The following is a 19,657-nucleotide window of genomic DNA, read 5'->3' on the forward strand; positions in this document are numbered from 1 at the left end:
TGTGTGTGTGTGTGTGTGTGTGTGTGTGTGTGTGTGTGTGTGTGTGTTGGGGAGAAGGGGTTGTGTATCCTCTTTCTAATCTTTATTTTTGGGGTTCTCTTTTGTCTTGCAAGCCTCTACATTTTCCCCTTTTGCCCCTTTGCCCATTTTCACCTTCACCATCCAATTTCCAAAGACCTCCTTTACCTTCCTTTCTATCATCTCAAGAGCAATGAATTTTTGAAGACTGCCTCAGCTAATCATGTGCTCTTAAAAGTCCATTCCATGTAGCACATGCTCTGATCTAATGGCACTCTCCAATATTTTTGCACCTAGTGTGGACTTTCTCTTTCTGGTGGTGATTGTAAATTAGTTTTAGTCCCACTACTAGTTCCCCTTTTCTCTCTTGGACAGAGTTTTTTTCCAAAGTGTCCTTCTATATTACCTACTTATAGGTAATTTGATACTTGGGCATTCTCTGTCTTTTTGTTATGTTATGGGCATTGGTTTTATGTGATTTGTCTGTTGTTCTTGTAGTTCTTATATTGTTTTTTGGAAGATGGACTGGGACATTCAGTTTATGGCCCTGTATTTACCTCACATATGTGTGTATACATGCATGTATGCATGTATATACTTATCTCTCCTATCAGAATGTAATTTCCTTAAGAGTAGAAATTCAGTTTTACTCATCCTTCTGTCCTTAGCAATAATCCCAGTGCCTATCATACACAATGCCCTTTAAACCTTTCTTTTCCATATTAACAATTAAAACAAAATTGTAGTACAACATGTTACTCTGTTAATAAATTATCTATCCCTTTCCCAAAGGCTGCAGATAGCTAAAGGTTTGTAATATGAAGTGAAAACTCTTCTAACTGTGCAACTATGCCCATGTGGGCTAGATAACCAGCCCTGGGAGTTATTATTTGAGAACCTGAATATATAGAAATTGCCATGTTCCTCATGAGTGAAGGAATATGATTTATATAGTACTATAAGATGATGCTCTTCAGTTTAGAGGAGAGCCCCATGGTTCCTGAATGAATACATTATTGTTATTATTCTTGTGACTTGACTATAAAATGAAATGAGAGATTTCAGAAATCTTTTGTTCAAATGAAGAGATAAGTAGCAGTGTTACATTATGCTACTGTAGTTTAAATTGGTTGGGAAGGTCAAAAGTGCTACAATGAATATTTAATGTTCTGATGAAATCTTAAGGGAAATGATGATGTATTCACCAATACCAGTTTCACACTGAACTCTTCCTTACAGTCATTCTGTCTGGATCATGTAGCAAATGAAATTTAATGTAACTGCCATTTGAATGAGAGATAGATACTTTTGGCAGTTCATGATTCAGAAAGAGAAGTAAGTGATGGATAGGGATATAGGGATCAAACCTAAGAATATGCATAAAGACTTATATATATGAGTGCTATGGGCTGAAGCGTGTTCTCTCCCCTGCCCCATGCATATGTTGAAGTCCTAATCCCTGGTACCTCAGAATATGACCTTATTTGGAGACAGGGCATTTAAAGAAGTAATTAAGGTAAAATGAGGTCATATGGGTGGGTCCTAATTCTGATAAGAATAGGACACCTCTGCACACACACACACAGAAGAAAACCCATGTGTGTGAAGACGGGGATAAGATATGGCCATCTACAAGCCAAAGAGAGAGGCCTCAGAAAAAATAAACCCTGCTGACACCTTGATCTTGGACTTCTATCCTCCAGAACTATGAGAAAATGAATTTCTATTGTTTAAGCTACCCAGATTGTGGTACTTTGTTGATAACCCTACCAAACTAGTGCTACAAGGATACTCATTACAGAATTTTTTAATAGCAGTTCAAAATGGAAACAACATAGGTATCCAAGAGTGGAGGCACAGATTTATTCTTATCCAAGTTTACCTATCCTACCCCCTCTGGCAGTCTCTTTGATGGCAGCAAAAGACAGTAAGAACAGTCAAGGATGCAGGCTGCCACCTTCATAAGTAACCCAAGCCAACTCATGAGAATTACCAGTAGAATGAGCACCACTATCTTTCAGTCTATGGTTTCCTCTATGCAGTGGATAGTGTAGCAAGGCCCCATGGATTAAAACATTAGTTTTATTTATGCTGATCATGAACATGCCGGAGAGAAAAAGAAGACAGGTACTATGCCTGGAAATTCTAAGCACACAGACTCAGTATATCACTTTTTACCAAAATGATTTCATTATTTGTTTTCTATACAAATTTCCTCCAGAACCTCCACTGAATTAAGATTTAAACTGCTCAGTTTATTCTTGTTTGTTATCCCTAATCTCAAATTGCTATGCCAAGACCAAAATATATTTGCTTATATCTAATTAAATATTTCTGTTTTTTGCCAACTAAACCTTACAATATAGTCCCCAAGATTCATTACCACAAACAAAAATCTTTCAAGGTTTATTTCTCATATATATTATTTCTTGTAATTTCTCTCCATTTTAATATAGCAGATTTGTTCCATAGATGACTAGAATTCAGCAGGTTAAAAAAATTAGGATATTCTAAAAACATTGAAATACTATGCATTCATTAAAATAATAATTTTAAAATAATGACATGCAAAAGTGTTAGTAGAATATTAAGGAAGCAGTATACAAAGCTATTGCATATAAAATGCTCTACATTTTGTATATCTATCTATCTATCTATATATCTATCTATCTATATATCTTTAGGAGGAAAGATTTTACATGGTTTTGGTTTTTTTCCAAATTTTGTTTTTATACTTTTCCAAATTTCCTCACAGATTATGTATTACTTTTATAAGCAGAAAAAAAGGAAGGCAGAAAGGAACAGATATGGAGAAGAATGCTGATTTAATCTCATGGCCACACTTAAGATTTTTTGTTGCATAATTATGGAGTGAGGTGAGGTTTTCAAAACAAATTTTTTTTAATGCATGGACACTGATTCGGCCAGAATAGGTGCTAAACTGGATCTCTCTCGAGGCCCCTGCTATGTCAAAGGTTAATCTTTGTGCTGCCAAAATAATAGGAGGTACAGGGCACCTCAGGGCTGAGAGTGGAGCAGTGAGGAGGGGCATTTAGGTATTTTGAGAGTAGTGGTCTTTATCACCTGGCATGGAAGTATTTCAGAATTTTAACTAAGGCAGTTAGTTATACGAAGTGTATATCAGCCCTGTATGTACATCTCAATCTCTTTAATGGCTACATTTAATTTCATTGAATGGATTAATCTTAATTTATTTAATGAGTCCCTTATTGATGGTCATTTAGATAGTTTGCCATTTTTTGACATATTATATTTGTGAACATGGACCAGTATATCACAGTGTGACTTTGGAGAAGTCATCTTTCTCCTTAGAATTATGAATCCTTTCTTAATATTAGCAAGGAATTGTGAAGTTCACATTAGAAATCTGTAGTTTTAAGGGGATATTGAAGTTTACCTCAATGGTCTCAAACCTTGACTTTGCATTAGAATCACCTATAGAACTATTTGGAATTATTCATCTGTGACCTAGAGATTCTGATTTAGATCTGGATGGGTTCTAAGTATTTGTATTTTTCAATAAGCTGCTCCACAAATGATTCTGTTGCCCAGCCAGTATTAGCAGCTACTGAAATATAGAAGAATTAATATTTTAAAAGAGGACACGATTGTACGATTTGTCAATGTCTAACGTATTATAAGAAGCATTGGTGAAGATGCGGAGCTACTGAAGCTCTCATACCTGCTAGTGGGAGTGTAAATAGGTAAAATCGTTTTGTAAAACTCTGGCAGTATCTATTAAGTTGAACTTAATAGGATACTTTATACTCAGCAGTTCTACTCCTAGGTTTATACTCCACAGAAAAGCTTAATATTCTTAGTTTCACTATTTATAATAACACCAGACTGCAAACAAGTGTCCACTAATAGTAGAATAGAGGAAGTAAATTGAATGCTATTTTTATATAATGGAATACTACCCAGCGATGGTGAAATCATCAAACTACAGCTACATACAATGTGGATGAATCTCAAAAAAACAAAACATGTAGCAAGAGAAGCCGGATTCAAACAAATGCATATATACAATTTTATCTAAAACAGGCAAATCTGTATCTATAGTGTTAGAATTGGGAGAGTGGTTACCTTTGGGAGGTGTAATGACTGTAAGGGTACACAAAGGGAGGCATCAGGGTGTGGGTAATATTTTGATCTGGGTACTACTTACATGGGTATGTTCAGTTTGTGCAGAATCATCAGGTTGTGTACTTGTGATTTGTAGTCTTTCTATGTATTACATGTTGATAAAAAGTTCAAAAATATTGTAAAACCATCATTAGGAGGAAGTAACAAATAACAAAATTTTTTCATGATAGAATAATAGCTGTCCTTCCATTAACTGTAAAAGAGGAATTTGGTCTGCAGTGGTGTGCTGAGGCCAGCTTGTACTGGCTCACTAGACCAATTTAGGTGCATCTCCTCACCTCAGCAACATCATCTTCATAGCTTAAAACTGGCCATGTTGGAAATATTTACACCATGGAATTGGCAAATGCTACATCAGGTTGTTGTTTTCTCAGAGAGCTGCTTACCTACTCAGTACTGAGTTTACATCTCGTTGTATGTGGGGATATTATTTAACCTGCTTTATAGCTCATGGCATTAGTAAACAATATAAAGGTCTAAAGTGGCTAAAATGATCATGCCTTTTAGAATTATCATTATCATATTTGAGACTGCAAAGAATCTTTTTTTCCTTCTGTAATTCACATATCAATCCAGTAAGAGGAAATATTAAGAACTTCCTTTGTCATTTTAAATTTGGTTGCAGTGTCACAAATTAGCATTACAAGAACATTATCAGGTCCTGAAATCTACCCTCAGTAATCAGAGTCATTGTGAATCACCTGAGACTGAAGCTATGTTGTTTTTTTTTTCCATCTTACTGCTAGAAAATGATCATTGTAGCCTGGAGAAAGCTAACAGAATTGTCATCTGCAGTTGAGACACTCAACTCTGTGCTGGTGTCTTCTGTCAACCAGATGCATACAGACATAATAGATATTCTCTTTATTGAATCGTTGTCATGGCATTGTTGTGACAAAAGATACGTAAAGAGACAGTTTAACATTTTTCTCTATTCTGTTCAGCTCTTTAGGTCTCTGTGCACTCCTTTTCACTTTCTTTTTGATTCTATCTATATCCACAGTCTTCTCTTTATTTCTCTCTGTTGTCACTTTAGCTTCTCAAATATTAAAATCTCTTAAATATTGTGATGAATGGTTAAACTACTAATAGTTTCCCCAAGGGAAATTTGGAGTTCTTTTTCATGCAGTGTGAAAATTTTTTTCCAGCATATTTTTGCTTTGTGACAAAAACATAGTGAGTTATTATTAGAAGGTATCTTGAGATTCTTTAGGACCATTCATTTCTAAGAACCCCCTACTACCATCATGTACTAAAAAGAATTCTAGTGACTAACATTAATTAACATGTATCAAACACGGATGGTTACTTGTTATGGAGCACCAAAAGAAACAGGAAAGTGAAAGAAAATGTATATGGAGAAAAAATATATATATGTATATATCTATACATATATATCGGGTTGGGCAAAAAGTTCGTTTGGCCAACCCAATACATACATGTATATATATATGTATATCTATATATATGAAAAAATGCATGTTAGTTTTGCTTACTATAATGCTAAAACTGATTATGGGGTTCAACGGTTGTTAGCCTATTCCATTTTTAATAAAGTTCCCCATCATCTTTTCACCTAAGTATTATAGTAGTTACTGATGATTGTTGTCTGAATCCATTACTTCTTTAGGGGTTACAAATGGTGATATTCTATCATTCTTCATTTTTTAAGCTATGTTTCTTCTATAAAGAAAACTTTTACTAGCTTTTTGGTTTGTGCAAGGAAAATAGGGTAAGTGCTTGATTCCCTTTGTCTCCATCCACTGCCTTTGACTTTTTTACTTTAATTAAAAAATTTTTTTTGATCTCTAGAAGTTCTGTGCCTTTTCAGATCTTCTTGGAGTTTACTCACATTTTTAAATCTGTTTTTATTTCTTGGAATATATTATAATTTTTATATTCTGTTTGATGATCCCATTATATGAAGAAGTCATAGCCAGTTTGACAGTGTCACCTGTTGTTTCTGCTGGCTGTTAGAGTGTTTTATTTCCTTTTGAACTGTGAACCGTTTATTTATCTTGGTACCCATCTTTGGGAATTCTTGGGGTCTTGTATAAAGGTAGGTTTCTCCATGGATGAGTTTCATTTGTTTCTGTCAGATGCCTATGGACATAAGAAGCCTTCGACCTCTTCAAAATATCAATTCTCCTCTTGAAACATTTTAGACCACGCATTTAGTGTGGATTCAGGTTGCAAATTGTGGTTTGTGGTTACAAGTAACCAGGGAAGAATTTTCCTCTAGTTCTTAGCCCCAGGTTTTGAGATAGGCAATATTCCTGGGGTAGTAGGTAGAAAAGTTTATAACTCACCCTATATTGAGACCCTAGCCCTTGCGGTCGCAGGGTTATGGACAGGTCTCCAGTAGACTCTTCAACTTGGGTGGCCCCTGGGATTTGTCTTCTGTCCTCCAGCTTTGAAGATCATGTAAACCAGAGCTCAGGTTCATTAGGTTCAATAAGTACCCTCACAACAAAAAGGTCAGTTTCAACATTCTGCTTACCTCTCTGGCTTCCCACCTTTACTTTTTTTTTTGGCTTGCGTACTTCTTTTTTTTTTTCGGTACACGGGCCTCTCACTGCTGTGGCCTCTCCCGTTGCGGAGCACAGGCTCCGGACGCGCAGGCCTAGCGGCCATGGCTCAGAGGCCCAGCCACTCTGCGGCATGTGGGATCTTCCCGGACCAGGGCACGAACCTGTGCCCCCTGCATCGGCCGGTGGACTCCCAACCACTGCACCACCAGGGAAGCCCTTTTTTTTTTTTTTTTTTTTAACAGGTTATGGATGCATTTGAGAAGATTTTTTAAATATATTTTATGCATTTTTAGTTGTTTTTAGCAAAAGCCTCAGTCCACAAACTTAGTTCATCATTTTATCAGAAATACAAACACTGTCATTATATGCTCTTTTCTTTAACTGTGCTTCATTCTTTAAGACTTAGATATTATCTTATTGATCTTTCTAGTTATTTTATGTTTATTAATTGTGTATATTTCAGTCCTTGTGAGCACACTTGATTTATTCTACTGTTCCATTTCATTTTAGCCTGCTAGACACATAGTAACTATTCAGTAAAATTCTCACTTATCAGTATAAAATAAGTGAACTTTTCATTAAGATTATTCCAGAGTACTTGATACTTCATTGGTATGAAAGAGTAAAACCCCTTTTACTAGCATACCTATCCTACTTTTGGGGAGAACTTTCTAATTGGAGAAATTTGACTGGTATTTGGGAATTCTTAGTTAAATATCTATGTGGTATACATGCATCTATGGGAATTTTATATTTTCTCAGTATTTTATTAAGTAAGCATAAAATGGACTGAAATAGTTCATTTTCCTTTTGAGATGAAAGTTTTGATCAGTAGGGACAGATTGTTCCTCTATAGGTTCTTTAGCAGATAGGAAGCAGATGTGGCATTGGGTGGAGACCGCTAGGGGAAGAACAAATGTATGAGTAATCTGGAAAACGATTAAAGTCAAATTATGAGTTAAATGTCAGCCTTTGGACCAAAACTTTTCCATTCTCGGTACTTTGAAGAGACAAGCAACTGAGTGTTGTTAATAAAGGAGAGACTGTTCTTAAAAGCCAGTACCACCCCACTATACTTAGTGTTGTATTTACAAGTGTTTTTGTTTTTTAATAATCTGATTTAGACTTTCTTAGGTTAGGTAGGATATAACCCTTCATTAGCCTGTATTTGTACTTAAGGAGTCTGGTTTTATTTGATTAGAGAATGTCTTTAAAATCATATGCACTTTGTGCATTTCTAGGAATGTCTGGCATGTTTACTGGTCAAATGCCTTGCAGATGGAAATGGAATTTTGTGAGGAATCTTCTGGATCAAATACGAATCTATTTTTACTTTAATAAAACTATTCAAAGCATAAAGACTTCAGTCTGGGTGTAAATGCTAGCTGCTGATCTGGGAAGGGTTGCCAGGAAAGTACCTGCTAAGGATTGAAGTGATTTTCCCATTCCTGGGGCCTTTTTTTTGGTTGTGCTTGAATTACAGACATAAACCAGATGGGCATCAACAGGTCTTCTAGATCTCTGAAGTGCTTCATGATGACTACATTCACTAGGCACAAGGTTTTCTCCTGTATTCACTAATGTGCTTTATAGTATTGGAATTCAGTGAAGATACTGTTTAGTTTTGTGTTTAACAGCACCCATTTAGAAATTATTAGACTAATTCCATTCTCCAGGGGAATACTTGAGAGGTAGAGCTGGGGACAGTTATAATCATTTCAGGTTAAAATTATACCTGCAATAAGAAATAAATCATAGACTCTCTGCAGTCCAGCTTGTAAATAAATAATAAATAACAATAAAATTAGAATATATCTACAATGAATGAAGATTTCCAGCTTCTCTGTGCTTCTGGACATATTTTTCCATTTTTCAGTGCATCTACCTAATTAGTGACAGATATCAGGTCATAGTGGTCTTATCCGGTCATAGCTTACAGTTTAATTCTGTTCAGATATGCTGGGCCATTGAAGAAAAATGCTCTTCAACATAGAAGAGCTATGTTGCCTCTGCTTCTCACATTAGTTAATATCTTAATGTTGAAATTAAGTTATACCATCCTGTGGTAGCTGGAAGAAAACGTAATGAAAGCCTTTTGGAAACATGTGCTAATAGCCACTGGCCACCAGTGTAGCATAGTGTTCCTCATAAAGGAGAGCTGATAGAGGAAAAGGTGATCTGTCAAACATGTAGTTTTTAATACTTTAAGTTTCTTTGTAAATCAATTTATTGAGATATAATTTACATGTAATAAAATGCACCCATTTTATGCGTAAAGCTCAGTGAATCTTGACAAACTATACACCCTTGTAATCACCACCTCAATCATTAACCCGAGAGAGAAACCTGAAGTTTCTTCCAGATTCCTCTCTTCCTCACACCCAAATAATTACTAATCTCTGTTCATACTACACTCTGAATTTCTGTAGAACCTATTCCCTCCTCTTTACTCTCATAGCTACTACCTTAGATATGCTTGACCCTTACTTTTTTCACCTCTATTACTTACTGCAATCTACTTTATAACTGGTTTTTTACTCTTTAACTCTTTTTTTTCCTTTATACCTTCCGTAATGTTACTAAGTTGTGATTATTCTAATCACATTAGCCCCCTACCTTGCTTAAAGTCCCTTGATGACCCTTCACAGTTTCCATTCTCAGTCATCAGTTTCTAAGTAAGAGATTGGCTCATAGTGGCAACTGCCTTGATGACTTAATCGGTTATGAAATATGCATGGAGAAGCAGATTTGTGAAGGGAAGGTGATGAGTTAGTTCACTTAACAATGTGGAGGAGTAAAAGTTTGCCTTGTGTTTCAGTTTTAAAGTTATCAGAAGCATTTTATTTGATTCTAGCTTTACATAAAAAACTATGAGGGAAGGAGAAAAGCATCTTTCAAATGTTCATCTAAAACACCATAAAATGTTCTGAGATATTTTATATTGATAAAAAAAGAATTTTATCAATGCTAGGTAGGAAGAATTGCAATGTTTGTTCTCGTTTATTTATACTCAAAGCGATTATTAAGTCTAAATTCATGAACACTCATTTTATTTGCATATACTAGCCTTTTAAAAAGTGCCTTCCCTAATTCTCAACCACGTCTCAAAAACCATAATGTGTTTATGAATTATGAGATTTACCTTTTTGGTTGGTAAAGATAAACTCTGAGGTAAAATAATTGATAGCAGAGTATCTCTACCTTGAATGGGAGGAAAACATAGAAGAAATACTTAAATATGACAATAAAAAAACATAATGAACTTTATTTTTGCTACAGATATCATCTCAACCTTAATTGTCAAGCATATAGGTTATTTTCTATACCATAAATATTCTATATCCTCTAGTTTTTCTTAACACAGAAAGATATTTAGTATAGTTCCTAAATATAAATAAAGTAGTCCTAAAGTACTTTAAGGCCTGTTTACATTAGTTATTTCAATAGTCATTAAAGAGAGGGATTCTAATTTAAATGAGTTTTATCAGTCTGCTCTGGGGTATTATTTAGAAAAGTAATTATTCCCTTCTTTAAAAAATGAAAGTCCTCAAAAATTAAAAATAAAACTACCATGTGATCCAGCAGTTCTTCTTCTGGGTATTTATCTGGAGAAAATGAAAACAGTAACTAAAAAAGATACAGGCACCCCCATGTTCATTGCAGCATTATTTATAGTAGCCAAGATATGGAAACAACCTAAGTGTCCATTGATGGATAAATGGATAAAGAGAATGTGATACCCACACACACACACACACACACGCACACGCACACACACGCACAATGGAGTATTCAGCCATAAGAAAGAATGAGATCTTGCCATTTGCAACTGCATGGATGGACCTTGAGGGCATTATGCTAAGTGAAATAAGTCAGAGAAAGACAAATACCATATGATCTCACTTATATGTGAAATCTAAAATAGATAAATAAAATGAAATACCAAGCTCATATATATATAAAACAGATTAGGTAAGGGGTGGGTTAAATGGGTGAAGGGTGTCAAAAGTACAAACTTCCACTTATAGAATAAATAAGTCATGGGGATGTAATGTATAGCGTGTCAACTATAGTTAATACTGTATTTCATATTTGAAGATTGCTAAGAGAATAGATCTTAAAAGTTCTCATCACAAGAAGAAAATATTCTGTAACTATGTATGGTAATGGATGTTAACTGACTTAATCATGGTGAACATTTTGCAGTATATACCTATATTGAATCATGTGTATACCTGAAATTAATACAGTGTTGTATGTCACCTGTACCTCAATAAGAAAATGAAAGTCCTGATCAAAATCCCAGCAAGCAGATATTGACAAATGGATTCTAAAGTTTATATGGAAAAGCTAAGACTTAGAATAGCAACATGATACTGAAGGAGAACAAAGTTGGAGGACTGACACTAACCTATTTCAAGACTTACTATAAAGGTACAATAATCAGGGCAGCATGGTATTGGTGAAAGAATGGACACATATATCAATGGAGAAGAATAGAGGGTCCCAAAATAGACCCACACAAATATAGTCAAGCGATCTTTGACAAAGGAGCAAAGGCAATTCAATAGAGAAAGAATAGTCTTTTCAATAAATGGCACTGTAACAATTGGATATTCATATAAAATTGAATCTAGGCATAGACCTTATACCTGTTGCAAAATTAACTCAAAGTGGATCATACCTAAATATAAGACACAAGACTATGAAACTTTTAGACGAAAACTTAAGAGAAAATCTAGGCAGTGTTGGGTTTAGCAAGTTTTTAGATACAACACCAAAAGCATGATCCATGAAAAAGAAAATTGATAAGTTGGACATAGTTAAAATAAAAAACTTCTGCCTTGTGAAGGACGCAATTAAGAAAATGAAAAGGCAAGTCAGACTCGGAGAAATATTTGCAAAACATAAATCTGATAAAAGACATATTCGTGATATGACAAAAAAAACCCTTAAAACTCAACAATAAGGAAACAAAGAATCCAATTTAAAATGGGCCCAAGAGGGCTTCCCTGGTGGCGCCAGTGGCTGAGAGTCCGCCTGCCGATGCAGTGGACATGGGTTCGTGCCCCGGTCCGGGAGGATCCCACATGCCACGGAGTGGCCAGGCCCGTGAGCCATGGCCGCTGAGCCTGCGCGTCCGGAGCCTGTGCTCCGCAACGGGAGAGGCCACAACAGTGAGAGGCCCGCGTACTGCAAAAAAAAAAAAAAAAATGGGCCCAAGAGCTGAAAATTCAGAGAAGATATACCAGTGGCAAATATGCATATGAAAAAATGCTCAACATCTTTGTCATTTGGAAGTTGCCTATTAAAACAATGAGACCACTACAGACCTATTGGAATGACTAAAATTTAAAAAAACCTGACAAATATGAAATGCTGATAAGAATGTAGAGCCAGTAGGAATGCAAGATGGCACAGCCACTTTGGAAGACAGTTTGGTGGCTTCTTACAAAGCTAAACATAGTCTTACTGTACAATCCAGCAATTGCACTACTGAGTGCAATTCAATACCCAATTGAGATGAAAATTTATGTTCACACAAAAACCTGCATATGAATATTTAAGCCACTTTATTCATATCACTGAAAACCAGAAGTAACCAAGATGTCTTCAATAGGTGAATGGACAAACAAACTGTGGTACATATAGACAATGGAATATTATTACTCAGTGATTTTTTAAAAAATAGAAGCTATGAAGCCACGGAAAGATACAGATGAACCTTAATTGCATACTGCTAAGTGAAAGAAGTCAATCTGAAAAGGCTACAAATTATAATATATGATTCCAACTATATGAAATTCTGGAAAAAACAAAACTATATAGACAGTGAAAAGATCAGTGGCTGCCAGAGATTCAGGGAGAGAGGAGGATGGTTAAATAGGGGATTTTTTAGGGCAATGGAACTATTTTGTATGATACTTTCTTGGTGGATACATGACATGATGCATTTGTCAAAACCCATAGTACTTTACAGCACAAAGAGTGAACTTTAATGTATGCATATTAAAAAAATAATTTAGTAGGTTGGAGGATCCCAGGAAGAAATGCATATAGACTGTGACAGGAGATTGTAACTGTATTTCAATTGCATGGAACAACCTTCTTGAAGGTATGAGCAGGGAAGAGTGGAAGGGGAATGTGCTGACCTAAGTAACTTTGGAAATGAGTCTGTAAGACTAGATGCAAAAGGAATTACACATTATCATTATGCTTTTGTTAATAAAGTTATTTCCCATGGGGGTACAAATTGAAAATTCTGATACCACTATACATATATTCTGGAATTAATAATTAACTAAATGGATGAGAGATGGTGGGAGCCAGATTTCTCCTTGTTGGAGTAGGAATTTACAGATAAGTAAGGGAAAGAGGCTAGAATGATCCCTTTGGTAATAGATTAGAGTTGGAGACATCAGTTTGAACTCATGGTTAGCTTAATGTAGACACAGATGGTTTCATAGAGAAATATCGATATACGTATACGCACAGGTTGGTATACACACATATATTTCCTTGCTCTGTCATCAGAGGGCCTAAAAGAAATGACACCTAGTAGTAAATAATATACCTAGCCACTAGATCTTTGTTTCTAATGCCATTCCCCAATAAAGGGAATCATGGCTTCTTGAAGAAATGGCTGATTCTAGGACTGGGGTAGGAAATATATGAGTCTAGAGAATCTTATAATGCTAGAAAGTAAGGAAGTGCTTACAAAAACAAAAAATCCATGTTAATAGGGGTATGTCAAATGGACATAGGAGCCAACTGAAAGAGGTCCAATGGCCAAAGCTGGAAGAATTTGAACAATAAAATAAGTAAACTAGTACTGGATTATAACCCAAAGAATGAAATGAAATGTCCATGAATCAAAACTGATATAAATAAACACACTGGGAAAAGAAAAACTCCCTGGGAAGAAGAATTCCAAATAAATTATGTAGATACTGTGCCCTCAATGAGAGGAAACTGAACTTCTACTCCTTAAGTGTGGGCTGCACATAATGACCATCTTCCAAAGAATTCAGTATGGAAAGAAGGGGAGGGAAGAGTAACTTTACATTGGAAACCTGCCAAACACTGTTTCAGTTAGGTGATCAAAGTCAACTTCAACAGTGATAAGTCATATTAGTTAATAGTATGTACCATAATCCTAATCTTATCATGAAAAAAAATATCAGACAAATTTCAGTAGAGGGGCAGCCTACAGAATAACTGATCAGTACTCTTCAAAACTGTCAAGATTATCAAAAATAAGTAAAGTCTAAGAAAATGTCACAGCCAAGAGGAGCCTAAGGAGACATCACAACTAAATGTAATGTGGTATCCTGGATGGGATCTTGGAACAGAAAAAGGACATTGTGTAAAAACTAAAGAAATCTGGATAAAATATTGACTTGAGTTAGTAAGAATATATCAATATTAGTTCATTAATTATAAAAAATGTACTGTACTAATACAAGATGTTAATAATAGGGGAAACTTGGTGTGGAGCATGTGGGAAGTCTGTACTATCTTCTCAATTTTACTGTAAATCTAAAACTGTTCTAAAAAATAATGTGTATGAAACAAAACAAAGTACTATTTGAAGGTCTCACGGTAATCCAGTGGTTTCTGTCTTTCCTGCAGTTTTGAGAGTGTTTGCTGCCTTGCTGATTCTACTTCTCTCTCAGACATCACTTTTGATGGCAATCCAATAGCTCAAGAGTCATGGTACAAGCACACTATCCTTCAGAATATGATGCAGCTGCGCCAGCTAGATATGAAGAGAATCACGGTGAGTGAGAACTCTTCTAAACTGCTCACCATACTGTTTTAGTTAGCATGGGTTAGAACGTTGGGGTGCATATTCTTTGCTTGAAACGCTTCTTATTTTTAATGAACTATGGCTTATCATGACTATATACTTCATAATTATAATGACAAGTTTTTTACCTCCTGTCCGTATTCCCAATTTCATTGAATTAAATTCCTAGCCTTTTTTTAAAACTAGTCATCATGCTTGTTTTTCATTCTTGCTTAATATCCAGCTAATAATTTACTTTGCAATAAATGAATAAGAATTTTGTTGATAAGTTATATAGTGTAATGGTTAAGAACATGGGTGCTGGAGCCAGACTGCTTGAGTCTGCATCCTGGCTTGACCATTTTCTAGTCATATGACCTTCGACAATTTACTTAACCTTTCTATCTAATTTTCCTCAAGGTAAAATGGGGATCATAATTATATCATGTCATAGGGTTGTTGTCAAGATAAAATGAAGCATTAAACCTTAGAACAGTGTGAGGCTCCCAGGAAGCATAATATGGAGCTATTATTATTATTACTGTTACTATTGATGATATACCTCTCAAAGTAGCTATCTCTTTTTTTATTCATTCTGTCTCCATGGTAGACATTTTCTACACTTAGAAGTTTCGATATGGCTCCTGATCTAAGTGAAATGCCGCATGTAATAATACCTCTCCTTTTAGGTGTACAATGCACATGAGCATACTTTAGGCTCCAAGAAGTTCTGTAATAAAGAAACTTGCCTTAATTTGTTTCATTGCATCCCAAATTTATTTGAACATTTTATTATCTCAGAAAATATCTGTTAATGATCTCATTTTGATAATCTCTGACCCAGAAAAATATCCTAAACCTCCACTGTTTTCTTACTTCTAGACTCTGCTAATTTTGATGTGGATTCTTTTTTTTTTTTTTTTTTTTTTTTTTTTTTGCCACACCTCACGGCTTGTGGGATCTTAGCTCCCTGACCAGGGACTGAGCTTGTACCCTCGGCAGTGAAAGCTCGCAGTCCTAACTACTGCCAGGGAATTCTCTGATATGGATTCTGAGTGATCAGCTAGGTTTATTCAGTTGCCAGTTGACTCATTGCCTGTCCACTGGTTTCACACTGTGGGCCATTCACATTTCTACCTCAGCAATATTGTGGACATCTAAGGTGGCTAACAGACAAAGTGTTGGTGAGTTTGTAAATACCAGCAGTCTTCTGGGGTTCTACCTCTCTCTGTTCCAGCGTAGAGGAAAGGTTCTTTGTCCTCTCAGTTTGTTTGGATCTATACTGGCAACCCTGTCTTGTACTTTTACCCTTATTTCCAGGTCTTTCTTAATTAAGCATCTTTGGTACTTCTAATTGATCTTCCTGATGAGGTTGCAAGGCACAGGGTGAGAAAAGAAGCTAACCAATTAAGTAAATTAGTAATTATATAGTATGTTTCTCATGTGAATTTATGCAAGTCTTGTCTACTCAACTAATGTACATAGTCCTTGAGAGCAGAAGCCATTCTTTGTCTTCCTTGCCTGATACATGCAGATGTTCTATACATGTTTATTTTCTTTCCTTCTCTATCTCACACGATGCTGAGAATGTAGTAATGTTCAGTAAAGCCTTGTTGGTTGAGTAAAGTTTACCTATTTCCATGCCTTAAATAAAGGAGAACAATACTGTCTATAATTACTGTCCTTGTACCTTCCCTAGGATGTGTTTGCTTGGTAAGGAAATGAGGAAAATCACCTGGGATGGGAACAGGGCCAGCTCTTCTGCTAATACAGAGCAGTAATCCTTGCACATCTTCTCTTCCACTGTTTAATTTTAGAAATTAAAAATATTTTAATGGAAATAATCTCAAAGTTACAGAAAAGTTATAAGTACAGGACAAAGGACTTTTGTTCCAGAACGATTTGAGAGTAAGCTGCTGACTCAATTCCCCAACCACCCTGAACACTTCAGTATGTATTTCTTGCGAGCAAAGACATTCTCTCGTGTAAACACAATATAACCAACAAAATCAGGAAATAAACATTGAATAATTGCTAGTGTCTAATCCTCACACCACATTCAAATTTTACCAGTTATATTAATAATGTTCTGTGGGGCAAAATGATCCAGTTTGGAATTATACGTTGCACAGAGGTACATTTTATTGTCATGTCTCTATTCTCACCATTTTTCAGGAACAGTTCCCTAGTCTTTCCTTGACTTTCATGACTTCGACATTTATGAAGATTATAGGTCAGTTATTCTGTAGAATGACCCTTAATTCGGGTTTTTTTTTTTTGCGGTACGTGGGCCTCTCACTGTTGTGGCCTCTCTTGTTGCGGAGCACAGGCTCCGGACGTGCAGGCTCAGCGGCCATGGCTCATGGGCCCAGCAACTCGGTGGCATGTGGGATCTTCCCGGACTGGGGCACGAACCTGTGTCCCCTGCATCAGCAGGCGGACTCTCAACCACTGCGCCACCAGGGAAGCCCGTGACTGTTAATTATTTGTTACAGATTTCTGGCATAAATATCACAAGTGATTTTGCTTCCTCTCACTGCATCCTATCAAGTGATACGTAATTTATATTTATCTCTTTATTGATGTTGTTCACTTTAACATGTTGTCTGCCAGGCTTCTGCACATGAAGTTATTCTTGTTCCCTTTTCTTTTGGTGTTCTGAGACTCAATTCCCAACGGGGTGGAGGCAGGGTTCCCCACAGCTCCAACGAGAAATTCTCAGAACACCATCTCAGTGTCTAAGAATTCAATTCAATTCTGACACTGTCTACCTGGGAGATAGCACCAGATTCCACAGCTTGAGGACTCAGTCCTGTAAGACTACACACGCACGCTTCTCCACCACACCCCCACCACCAGATGCCAGTAACAAGTCCAGGTTGTTAACTGTACTTCCAACCCCCTGGCTATAAATCAGAGGTTCCCACAACCCCCCGCCTCAGGTTCGATTAATTTGCAAGAGCAGCTTACAGAACTCAGAGAAACATTTTACTTACTAGGTCACCAGTTTATTGTAAAAGGATATAACTCAGGAACAGCCAGATGGAAAAGAGGGCAAGGTATGTGGGAAGGGACATGGAGCTTCTAAGCACACCACTCTCCCCAAATCTCTAGGTTTCACCAATCCCGAAGCTCTCTGAACCTGTCCCTTTGGAGTTTTTATGGAGGCTTTATTACATAGTCATGATTGATTATACCATCAGTCATTGGCATTTTCTTTTTTTTTTTATAAATTTATTTATTTTATTTATTTATTTTTGGCTGCGTTGGGTCTTTGTTGCTGTGCGCGGGATTTCTCTAGTTGTGGCGAGCAGGGGCTACTCTTCATTGCGGTGCATGGGCTTCTCATTGCGGCAGCTTCTCTTGTTGTGGAGCACGGGCTCTAGGCACGCGGGCTTCAGTAGTTGTGGCACGTGGGCTCAGTAGTTGTGGCACGTGGGCTCAGTAGTTGTGGCACGTGGGCTCAGTAGTTGTGGCTCACGGGCTCTAGAGCGCAGGCTCAGTAGTTGTGGCACACGGGCTTAGTTGCTCCGTGCATGTGGGATCTTCCCAGACCAGGGCTCGAACCCGTATCCTCTACATTGGCAGGCGGATTCTTAACCACTGCGCCACCAGGGAAGCCCAGCCATTGGCAGTCGATTCAACCTCCAGCTCCTCTTCTCTCCCTGGAGGTCTGGGAGTGGGATGGAAAGTTCCAACCCTCTAATTGCCTGGTTGGTTCTCCTGGCAACAAACCTCCATCCTTAGATGGGGTCCAAAGTCACCTCATTAACAAAACAAAAGACACCTTTATCACTCTCCACACTTAGGAAATTCCTAGGGTTTTGGGAGCTGTGAACCAGAAACTGGGATGAAGACCAAATATATATTTCTTATAATAAATCACAATATCACACCTTTGTAATTCCATACCTCATAAAAATTTCAATTTATTAACTTATTCATATCGGTATAGACTCATGGTGTTCTGTCTCACCTTTTGTTTATAGCTTTTTAGTAACTTTAGTTTGGAAAGAATGTACCTTTTAAAAGACTTTCTATTAATTTGCCAACATGGGCTAGTGTTGACAAACACTAGCCCATGAGCGAGCCACCTGTTTTTGTAAATAAAGTTGTGTTAGAACACAGTCATATCCATACATTTATATATTATTTATATCTGCTTTGATGCTATAGTGGCAGAATTGAACAGTTGTTAAAGAAACTATATGGCCTACAACCCTAAAATATTTACCACCTGGCTGGCAAATTTTGCTGATACCAGTTCTATAACTATTTTCTCTTTAAAGATATCTTTTGATTAAGTTTTATGTAATTTATCATGTGGACATTCTAGCTGGGGTGGATTACACAAATATTTAATGAACTTCTATCCACTGGGGCTATGGTTCCCCAAACGGCATGCCAAGGATACTGCAGTGAACTCAGAGGGGCACTGTGGAATATTTATATTTTCAAGCAAAACACAATGATATTTTATATCTGTGAGACACTGAGAAAATTACTAGCTTAAGGTAGTTTACCATTTCAACATTAGGTCTCAGTATATTTCTGTCTATGGCATTATATCCTGGCAAAGCTGACCTTTCAGTGGTTGTGATAAAAACAAATACCATGCCAAAATCAGTATAGAGCAGGAAATGAAGGTGACAGTGTCCAATCTAATTCTAATGTTTGAGAACTTGTGTAATGCCTTACAGACACACACATTCCATTAGTAAGTAATTGTGGTTATTCAAGAATGGTATTTTTTCTTTAATTTAATAGTATTATTTTTTCAAATGGCTACTAAGTTGCTAGAACATGAATACTTATTAAGTTGTTTACTGACTACTTAGTAAACAGAGCTGTAACATATTTCTTTTGATCTAAAGTCACCATGAAAAAATTCCTGACACATTCTTAGGCACCTTGAACTGAAGTTTCTGCACTGGGGTATGTATTAGACTCTAGAGGTGACAAGATCAGAATCATAATTCAGACCCTCAAGTTACTTACAGTCAAGTACAGAGGCAGGCATGCAGCCAGATTATAATGCAGAATGACAGGCTAGTTAGATGAGCTCGATCAATAGATATGTATGTGTTTACACACACACACACACACACACACACACACACACACACACACACACACACACACACACACACAC

At 36.6% G+C, this 19,657-nt stretch overlaps 1 protein-coding gene across 5 annotated transcripts in view; it reads left to right on the forward strand.

Annotated features, from left to right (window-relative positions):
* Positions 1-19,657, forward strand: part of LRRC49 (leucine rich repeat containing 49) — a 129,454-nt gene that overhangs the window by 54,215 nt on the left and 55,582 nt on the right. For all 5 annotated transcript variants that reach the window (XM_027123494.1, XM_027123495.1, XM_027123496.1 and 2 more), the window contains one exon: positions 14,349-14,496. In XM_027123494.1, the coding sequence (XP_026979295.1) occupies positions 14,349-14,496 (148 nt within the window). The remainder of the gene's footprint in view (positions 1-14,348; positions 14,497-19,657) is intronic.

This window comes from Aethalodelphis obliquidens, unplaced genomic scaffold (genome assembly GCF_003676395.1).
Source record: "Aethalodelphis obliquidens isolate GAN/ISIS:26980383/991018 unplaced genomic scaffold, ASM367639v1 scaffold26, whole genome shotgun sequence".
In the NCBI taxonomy this organism is placed as follows: domain Eukaryota; kingdom Metazoa; phylum Chordata; class Mammalia; order Artiodactyla; family Delphinidae; genus Aethalodelphis; species Aethalodelphis obliquidens.